The following is a 10,867-nucleotide window of genomic DNA, read 5'->3' as shown; positions in this document are numbered from 1 at the left end:
TGTAAAGTTCCAGTTTTGTACAGAGGGTTAAAATTTGCTCAAAATCTGGAACCTAACATTGAAATAAATCATTGATTTCATGAAACTAATATAGGTTTTCATATTCATATCACCTCCAACTAAATTGTACACCATTCAGCTGTAACTCATATCAATGACAGTTTTATCTGATATATAGTCTTTGAACTATTAAGAATCAAAAGTTGGAAATGTTTTTGTAACACCTAGTATTTGTGATGTTAAAGGGATGGTACAGTATTGGTAGAGATGAAAATTGGGCTTTTAACTTTTTGTGAGATACGAACAAAACACTTATGATATAGTACAGAGCATACCATTTTAAGAGGAATTCAAAGTTTATTTGATGAAAATCGGGTTTGTAATGACTGAAACATCCAAAAACAAAGTAAAACAAAGCGATCGTAATAAAGTGTGGGTCCCACACTTATTAGAATCGCTCTGTTTTGGATATCTCAGCCATTTCCAAACCAATTTTCATCAAATAAATGTTGAATTCCTCATGGAATTACATGCTCTTTCATATTTCATAAGAGGTTTCTCATTATCTCACCAAAAAATGTTAGAAACCTGAAATTAGGTCTCAACCAAAACTATACGATCCCTTTAAGACATAAGTACTTAGAAGGTCGGCGCCAAGTATACTCTTATCGCAAGAAGTTCGACAGATCAGCGCTCAATCTAAATAAAAGCACAATATCAAGATTTCAAACACTGACGGGAAAATTACCTGCACAGAAAAACTATGTACTGTAAAAAAACACAATTTCTACATGTTTGTGACAAATCCGATTTCATTTAAACAAGTATAAACATTACAAAAAAGAGCGAAGATTCCAGGTGGCCAGTAAACAGAGCCAACTGGACGTCGATACCAACGCTCAACAAGCTATATGAAACGTTAATGACGATTAATGCAAGCAATAATCATCATGATCTTGTATTGTAGATTGCTGGAACGGCGATTGAATTTGCAGTTGCCCAAATACAATACGAAGATTCAAGTTTATTTCCCATTATCATAAAGAAAGAAAACAATTGTACAGTTGGAACATGCCTTCGTATAAAGAGATCAAACAAATATATAACAATTACACACTTGTATGACTACATCTGAGAAAGGGGCAATAACAACGAAAAACGAATGAAACGGCACTGAGTTTGTGATAAAGGGGGGGGGGGACGTCAACGGGAAAGAGCATTGCGATGATAGAGTCTTGTGTAAACAATAAACCCATTTTCAATTACTAGTATACATACACAGGTTTGTTTTTAGCAGAGAAGAGCAACTAAAAATGAAGATATAGGGAAACTTAGGCGCAAGTTGAGGTGCTGTATAGCTACATTCAATTGAAATGATAGTTTTGTAATAGATAATTGTATGCTTCATGCTATGCGAATATTACTAGTATTTGTTATTCAAAGCCATGTTTTAAAAGACCTTACCCAGACAATGTCGGGACAATGTTAGGAGAGCACTGCACGTTTCGAGTTTTGACATTTTCTTCTTATCATTGATGTTTTACAAAACGTCGTGTCAAGAATGTCCAAATATAGTGTAGTAGTTTAGTGTAGTAACTTTTGTAGATTAAAAGACTCGTAAATTTCTATCTAGGCCTACCTAAGGAAAATTATGAGGTCATTAGGCAGGAAAAAACTTCGTAACTTGACATACGTTGTTCGGTGACCATTCGGATTTTTTTTTTTTTTTTTATACAGAAGTACGTAAGTAAAGTAATGTAGTTTTGTCAGATTAGGCCCATTTAGCCTGTGCAGCAGGCAAAACTATGTAGGCTATAAATGTACATCTCAAATAAAGCGAGCTTGGGATAAGTCCATGTGCACATGTTCCCTCGCAATGTCTTTTGTTCGTCACATTAATACGACTGAAACATGCAAGTTATGCTGAGTCGAGGGGAAGGTGCATTCCAATGGCTTTTGATTTTGTTAAACATTTCAACACTTTAGCAATGATTGACAAATGATGTCATCTCAAGAATATGAATATCGATTGGTATGAAAGGATTTTTTTTATGGGCGTTCCCAAGTAATCTGAAGAAAAATAGAAGAAAAAAATCATTAAAAATATATGGAATGTTTCTAGATATTCGTTTCACCGCAAAAGTGATGTTGAGGGTATTATGAATCGACACAGATCAACATGCATTTGGATTTCAGGGCCCCTTTAACTACTGGATAAATCATTACAGGTTATGTAACATCACCGTTGGTAAACTCTGAATTGTTTCCTTATTTCCCCCTTGCATTCCTCACTGCATGTCTGTCTGTGCTTTCAAATCATGAATTCACCTGTTTCGCGCTAAGTTGTTGCTTGTTTGTTTGTTTATTTGTTTTGCTTTGGTAGTCACAGCAACGACTCGTGTATACACGCTTGATTCACAATACTCTATTCATTAGAAACTCGTGCACCCGACTAATTCGCTAAAATAGCACCCATCTATAAATTTGAATTTGCATAATTATATAGGCAATCCCGCCTATAGTGGGAGGAGCCTCATGAGTTGGGCAAGGCCCAGGAAGATTGGCGGCCTTGCTTGCATATTCAAAGAAGAATTTGTAGAATGGAATGTATGTCGGCAATAAAGAATAAACAACAACCATCGATACCAGCGGTATTTTTTTTTAAATCAATCCGGCGCTCTTGACCGCGAAGCCACCTGTACGAAATCAAACGCATGTACTGAGCAGCGAGCACGTTGTAGAAACCTATGGACACACCCTTTCCTGGCACGCACAACTCATTATCATTCAGATTGGCGCGCTGGGGCATATGGCTTTCTTTGTAATGCGAGACGACAAGCTCAACGGATATAAGCCAGACGGTTTCTAGGTAGAAACCACTGAGGTTCTTTTCGGCCCTACCATCGACATAGGAGCAGAAGAGCTCTCTCGTGGACTTTGCTGCCTTTCACTTCAACATATCTCGACGCTTTTCTACAGCATAAGCAACCAAAATGGTAAGTTTGACTGTCAGTTATTTTGCGAAAGAGACTAGAAAGTACGCATTACGAAAATTGGGATTATGAAACTTGATATTTTTGAAGTCCATGTGTCCTCTTATAGAACTCTAGTATACTACATTTACTAGTCCATGGCATGGGCCACGACCCGAAAATGGGTTATTGGTACCACCCGAGGTGGCAAAACCTTTTTGGTGTCATTTTGTTTGTCGGGTATAGATATGCTTATCAAGCTATGAATAGCATTTCCAAATGAGTAGCTGAGTCATAATAAACGAATTTTTAACCAATTTAGTCTCGTTGTTATATCCCTATATTTCTGAATCGAGACTAACCGCTATACAAAGAAGAAGGCGTAAGTATTCATAAATGAATGATACACGCCAAAAAATTAAAATAACAACAAAGAGCACTGTCTTCTGTATGTTCACAGGTGTTCTGTACCCGTTGTTGTTGTTGTTGTTTTGTGTTTAGTGGCTTTTTCCATTCTCTTTAGAATATTTACGCCAAACACGCGATCTATAAATTTCTTTTCCTTTTATCATTTTTTTCCAAAAAAAAATATTGTAATGAGTATCCTTGGTCAGCTGTCGGTACGTCTATTTGCCTGCTTAAATTTCTTCTGTTTGCCTGTTTGCCTGTTCTGTTTGCCTTATTTGCCTGTTCTGTACCCATTAACGCGGTGCTCTTAGTCTTTATTCAAGGCAGCGAAGGAAATATCCAAAGGGTTATGATGTCCACAGCTGTCACGCGGTGCGCTTAGACCTAGTCTTTATCTAGAACAATGTACCGTTATCATATCTAAAGTTACTAATAAAAGGAATTAACTAATCTGTTCTTTATACTACCCTCTAAACAAATACATCAGTTTTAAACAAAAATCACTCTGTTCATTAACAGTATTATTTATTATAATTAATGTAGTGTACCGGTACATTGTTTTTGCATTATCTTTCATTGTTGGATGGAAATAAAGCGACATTGGCGTGGTATTATTAGCGTTTTCACCGTAGCGTTTTCTCCGGAAAATGATAGATAATTGAAAAATACGGTAAAATTCACGAGGAATTGCTTTTTATTTTTAGATGAAGGGATATACACTGTATCATAAGCTTTGGATATTCCCTTCGCCGTCTTGAATAAAGTCTAAACGCTGTGGACATCATAACCTTTGGATATTCCCTTCTCTGCCTTGAATAAAGAATAAGCGCACGGCGTTTACAACAGAACACCTGCTGACAGTGCTCTTCTTTGTATACCGGTTAGTCTCGATTCAGAAGTATAGGGATATAACAACGAGACCAAATTGGTTAAAATTCATTTATTATGACTAAGCTATTCAATTTGGAAATGCTATCATAGCTTGATAAGCATATCTATGCCCGACAAACAAAATGACACCAAACGCAAAAAGGTTTTGCCACCTCGGGTGGTACCAATATCTGGCCTGGCCCCTGGACTAATTGAAGCTTACGTTTTGCTTTCCAGCTTCTTGGTATGAATTCGTTGGAAAAAATGATTATCTCAAAAGCTTTACAGATAACCTCTTTGATTATTTTTATCATAGTTATATCAACCACCCTTGAAATAAAGTTATAAATTTACCAGTAATTCAAATTCAATTTTATTAACTGAAAATTTGTAGGAAACGGAAATTTAAATGTAGCTCATGTTTTATATATTTTGTATTTGGCAGAGGTAATTCATCCCAGAAAAGAAAATTCTTTGCAGGGAATAACCTCCGCTAAATCTGAATCATAAAACGTGTGCTACATTTACCACAAGTTTCCAGTTACCGGTATGAAAATATTTGCCTTCTTTCTGAGTGTGAGAAAATGTCTAGCGTTAAGGTATTGTTTGCCTGGAGCACTCGGATTTCTTTTATGTTTCCCCCACCCTTTTTTGGAGTGTATTTAGATTGGCAGAGAACAAGCTGGCACAGACAGGTTAATTGGAATGTGAAGGAGTATTTGTAAGCCCGCTCGACGTATTGTTAAAGGGACATTCCAGACATTTTCTTTTTAAATAGCATAATAATCATGTAGACCCTACTACATAAATCGATGGTGCCATGTAAAACTTATAGTTTATACATTTGTGAAGTATGTTGTGGTCCTACAGCAGATAAACCGATACTCTGGAAAAAAAAAATATTAACGATACACTGAACAAGGATGGTGACATAGGACTAGGAGGCTCACATATTCTTGGCAAGGCAATTCCATTACTGTTACAATACCACTTTCGTAGTTCCTAAAACAGTTTCACTGGTGTAGAATTCATGCACGCTTTCTTTTCTGCTTCCTTGAAGGCCCAATTTGCATTCTTATGACATTATGTGAAGCTGCTATGTCATCCTCGTTCATAACTATTTGTAATGAAACCATTCTAGTTCGTCACCCCAATCACTAGACTAGATCTATAAATTCAGATGTGTGAATATATAGCCAGTATAGTAAGACCGATTTATAGACGTTGAAATGCTCAAGTCTAGAAAACATCCGGAAGTCTCCTACCCCACGACGCACACGTGGAACGCACACAAAAACTAAAAGTCCAATTGCATTTTACTCTTAATTTTGGTACAGATATCAGAGAAACTCTTCCTCAATGTTAAAGGGTGTGTACAGTTCTGGTCGAGGTAAAGATTTAGCTTTTAACGTTTTGCGAGATATTCAGAAACCATTAGATGTCAAAAGAGCATGCACTTCTAAGGGGTATCAAAAGTTTATTCGATGAAAATCGGTTTTGAAATGGCTGAGATATCCAAAAATAACTTTAGGTGAAACAAAGAGATCCTAATAAAGTTGTGGCATGTCGCGTTTTATTATTTGCACTTTTGGGGGGATATCTCAGCCATTTGAAAACCAATTTTCATCAAATAAACGTTGAATTCTTCTTAAAATTACATGCTCTTTCATATTTCATAAGAGACTTTTCATTATTTCACTTAGGAATGTTCGAAACATGGATCCCTACTTCAACCAGTACTGTACAGTCCCTTTATGCGTGTTTTTGTCTCAGATGCAAAAGGTAATTTAATGTAAGCTTCGTCTCGAAGCGAGTTGAATTATATCTGAATAGGAGCGAAGAAAGGGGCTCGTAATTAAACGGCAAGTGTAAACTATTGGGAGATCACTGCGGGGGTGTGGGACTCGAACCAAGGTGGTATCGCGTGTGTGATATACCGCCTTCCTCAAAACCATGCAGCGAAATCGAGGATGCTTCGCATATTGCAATCCTCATTTGAACAGGTCGTAGGGCAAAATCTCGGCCGTGGGCGCATGTTATGTGTATTTACAATTAATTCCGCAAGTCACTTTCATGCGTACATTGACCCTTTGAAAGAAAAACAATGAAGTAGGCGCTCCCCAAACTACAAGTTGAATACATGTCCATTGAGGCAACTATGTACGCAATATTGATCGCTTCCCATTACCCACAAAAACAATCTTTTGAATAAAGATGTCAAACCAGGTATGACCTATGGATCATTACTGCCTTAAGATGCTCCAGTTCAGTATTGGGTTTGACCGATACTTGGGAGTGGTATTCCTGTCACCTCTTTTGACAAGGAAGTTAAGTGGCTCCATCGTTTCCGGGTTTTTTTTTTTCTGAAACAAATAGGCCAACTCATTCGAGTCTAGGGAGGATAAGATGTAGGATGTTAAAAAAAGAATAACGAAGGATCTACGTAATACGAGTTGCTTCCAACCACAAGGCATGGCAAGGCAAGACGAGTCGGAATTTCTTTTAGGGAGCGCTCCAGCTAGTGTCATCCAGGTCATTGAGATCTAAATTAGAAAGTCAGAAAAATTTACGACATGTACAGTGTAAATTACAAAACTTTTGCCTTCTCATTTTTACATTTTGCACAAGACAGTCGTTTATCAACATTGCTTTTTATTCATTTCCTCAAAATGCCAATTTTTTTTTATTATCAAATTTCTCCCTCCAGCGTGAATGTATTTCTATCCACGTCGGACAAGCCGGTGTCCAGATCGGCAATGCATGCTGGGAGTTGTACTGTCTGGAGCACGGCATCCAGCCCGATGGTCAGATGCCTTCGGACAAGACCATCGGAGGAGGTGACGACTCCTTCAACACCTTCTTCAGCGAGACTGGAGCCGGCAAGCACGTTCCCCGTGCCGTCTTCGTCGACCTCGAGCCGACCGTAGTCGGTAAGACCTTTCCATTGAATCATTGTCATTGGGGAGGGAGTGGTGGAGTACCGCTTGTATCTTGAGGATGACAATACAACTGATTGAACTGGTGTACCATGTGGCATGTCTCTTGTACCTGTATTTTCGGTATTTTTGTGTATGCCAATGTCGATATGAAGAAGGGCCAAAATTAACTTCGTGGTCGTATGTACCCTACATTTGTGAATACATCGTTTTCATTTAATTTTATATGGTCACAGAGAAAAATTGGTGTTTCATTGCGTATCATTTCATTAGTGGAATTGAATGTCAAATTGGTGTCATTTTAGAATCATTCATCAGGCAACTTGAAAATATTTAAAGATTTTATTTATGTGCAATTAAAGTCCATTTTTTACAATTTCAACAGTCGTCCGTGATGCAATTGGCAGAGGCATCAAAAAATTTCACAAATGAGTTGCAAATGAGAAACAAGTTTATACAAATGGTAATCCAGCAGGGGCACACTCCTATTTCTTTTTCTCTAATATGCAGATGAGGTCCGTACCGGAACCTACCGCCAGCTGTTCCACCCTGAGCAGCTTATTTCTGGCAAGGAGGATGCCGCCAACAACTACGCCCGTGGTCACTACACCGTCGGCAAGGAGCTAATCGATATGGTCCTCGACAGGATCAGGAAGCTGGCTGACCAGTGCACCGGTCTTCAGGGATTCCTCATCTTCCACAGCTTCGGCGGTGGCACCGGATCTGGTTTCACTTCTCTGCTCATGGAACGTCTCTCCGTCGACTACGGAAAGAAGTCCAAGCTCGAGTTCGCCATCTACCCCGCCCCTCAGGTCTCCACGGCTGTTGTCGAGCCATACAACTCCATCCTGACCACTCACACCACTCTTGAGCACTCCGACTGTGCCTTCATGGTCGACAACGAGGCCATCTACGACATCTGTCGGCGCAACCTCGACATCGAGCGTCCCACCTACACCAACTTGAACCGTCTCATCGGCCAGATCGTTTCGTCCATCACAGCCTCTCTGCGATTCGATGGTGCCCTCAACGTCGATCTGACGGAGTTCCAGACCAACTTGGTGCCCTATCCTCGTATCCACTTCCCTCTGGCCACCTACGCTCCCGTCATCTCCGCCGAGAAGGCCTACCATGAGCAGCTGACCGTTGCCGAGATCACCAACGCCTGCTTCGAGCCTGCCAATCAGTTGGTGAAGTGCGATCCTCGTCACGGCAAGTACATGGCCTGCTGTCTCCTATACCGTGGTGACGTCGTCCCCAAGGATGTCAACGCTGCCATCGCTACCATCAAGACCAAGCGCACCATCCAGTTCGTCGACTGGTGCCCAACTGGTTTCAAGGTAGGCATCAACTACCAGCCACCAACCGTCGTACCCGGTGGCGATCTGGCCAAGGTCCAGCGTGCCGTGTGCATGTTGAGCAACACCACAGCCATCGCCGAGGCCTGGGCTCGTCTGGACCACAAGTTCGATCTGATGTACGCCAAGCGTGCCTTCGTCCACTGGTACGTGGGAGAGGGTATGGAGGAGGGAGAGTTCTCCGAGGCTCGTGAGGATCTGGCTGCCCTGGAGAAGGACTACGAGGAGGTCGGTGTCGACTCCGTCGATGCTGAGGGCGAGGAGGAAGAGGGTGACGAGTATTAGACGACAGCTGAATTCCACAGCCCTTCAAGTTCAACCAGAACTCATCACAAATATGATGACTACAAAACAGAGGCAGAAATCTTTCCATAAACTGAAAACTAAAAAATACGGAGGTGGTCGCGTACGTAAACAATGATTCTACGACCGAGAAGAAAATAAAGTTACGCAAGTGTAATCAATATTTGTTCCAACTTCCAATGTGTTTTCCTGTTTAGCAGCATTTAAAGTGGATTTGTCATTCGTATGAAATTGCAGGAAATGATAGTTTACGCGCATATCGTGCATGACCGTACGTTTGTATGATAGTGTATGGGTGTGTGTGTGTGCGTGTGCGCGCGCGCGTGTGTGTGTTCATGTGTGTTTGCGGTGTTCATTTCTAATTAGATTAGCCCTTAGAAAGGCATTAAAATCCATCGGTGCCAAGTAATCTTGCTCCGTTCAGATACTGCTACTCAGTGGTCACATCTAAAAGCACTTTTCAGGATTTCAAGAATTGACACAATAATTGCCTACATAGAAAGATTGTACATTTCAAATTTCTTTATGTCCATGACAAATTCAATTTCATTCAAACGTGTTCACAACAAAGGAAAATGAAGCCGTGTGTGTGACTGTGTAGTAGTTTGGGGACATGATACCCCCTTCTTGGATTTTAGCGCAAATCATTCCATTTGTAAAAGGTCACTAGTAAATCCAACGATGTTCGATGTTGCACTTTTGATGTGGCGATTCATTAGGACAAATTAGTTCGATATACTTTTCATTATACCAAAAAGCAATCTCAACTCAACTGATGGTGTTACTGGTGACAAAACATTGACAATTCGGTAAAATCATACAGACAGTGAAACTGCTAATTGCTCAGAATACAACCAGCTAAAGGAGTTGTAAAAACACAATTGAGCACACACACACATATATGCATATACAAATATTACAACTAAAATGTCATTCCATACCATGTTAATGGTGGCTTTCAAAGTGTTAGATCATTTGAACAAATACTCAATTTTTTCATGAAAGTAACCCTAAAACTATACAAGTTAGGAAATTCTCAAGTTTTGAATGAATTCTCGAACTAATGATATAACTGTAGCAATGACGTATATGCAAATTAGATGAGGTCATGTTGCCGGTCCTGACTCGAGTATTTCGTCAAGTTTGACAGATAATTCATAAAATGTGCAATTTTATATTACAAACAAAGTAAAAAGGGTTTTTTCTTACACGTATGGAAACGATAAAAAGAAAACATGAAGTAAATTCATCACGTTTTTGCTTTCCCAGCATGATAGGAGAGCACTTGATTTGCCTCTTTCAGGAACAGGGGGCATGTTACCCTCAACGTATGTCTCTAACAAGGAGCAGGAATGTGTAGATTTCCTTCCCCTCCCCCCTCCAAAAAAAAAAAAAAGAAATTTTGTGGGATTTTCTGATTTCTTACATCGTATCGCGTACAAAACGCCAAAAATGTAGCTCAAGTTGGGCTGTGTTGGAATACATTTTTAAGATGGGGGGGGGGGGGTGAGCAATCAGAAACCTCAGTTGCGATCTTAACAAATTTAATTTGTAGAGGGAGACAAGAAGTGACGAAACTCGCATCGGAACCTTCACCCCTCTGAATAATATCTTTCTTTCGTTTAATCAGAAACTAGTTTGCATACTTTGGTCATTACTTGGTTATCATTGGTTACATAAGACACAGAATCCTCGTGCATAATAGTAACCTATAGCTTACTTGTTTATATTTCCCAAGGATTTCATTTTGTTTCACTGTTATTACTTCCTCTAGCTCTGGATTTCCACCATGTAAGATCATAGTTGGTGGAAACTGAACAGGGTAAGACGCTTAATTCAAAATGGTATTATTTCTTTTCTTTTATGTTCAACAGTTCCCTGATGTGCTTCCTTAAGTTGGTTGGAGAGGCCCAAGGGTCATAGTGATTTTGATTGCTTTTTTCCAACCCGGCTCCTTCGGGAAGCTCAACAGGGAAAGCCTGACACTTTGTTTTCTTGTGTTTTGTTTGTTTATTCTGTT

At 39.7% G+C, this 10,867-nt stretch overlaps 1 protein-coding gene across 1 annotated transcript; it reads left to right on the top strand.

Annotated features, from left to right (window-relative positions):
• Positions 1-2,823: 2,823 nt before the first annotated feature.
• On the top strand, positions 2,824-8,995 carry LOC139719660 (tubulin alpha-1 chain-like). Its single transcript, XM_071631064.1, has 3 exons — positions 2,824-2,996; positions 6,958-7,180; positions 7,697-8,995. Exons 1-3 carry the CDS (start codon positions 2,994-2,996, stop codon positions 8,827-8,829), a joined length of 1,359 nt encoding a protein of 452 aa, XP_071487165.1. The 5' UTR covers positions 2,824-2,993; the 3' UTR covers positions 8,830-8,995.
• Positions 8,996-10,867: the final 1,872 nt, after the last annotated feature.

Source organism: Diadema antillarum, unplaced genomic scaffold (assembly GCF_040938485.1).
Source record: "Diadema antillarum isolate AM-2024a unplaced genomic scaffold, OU_Dant_1.0 scf00000112, whole genome shotgun sequence".
Taxonomy (NCBI): domain Eukaryota; kingdom Metazoa; phylum Echinodermata; class Echinoidea; order Diadematoida; family Diadematidae; genus Diadema; species Diadema antillarum.
This window is presented reverse-complemented; position numbering and strand designations above follow the sequence as displayed.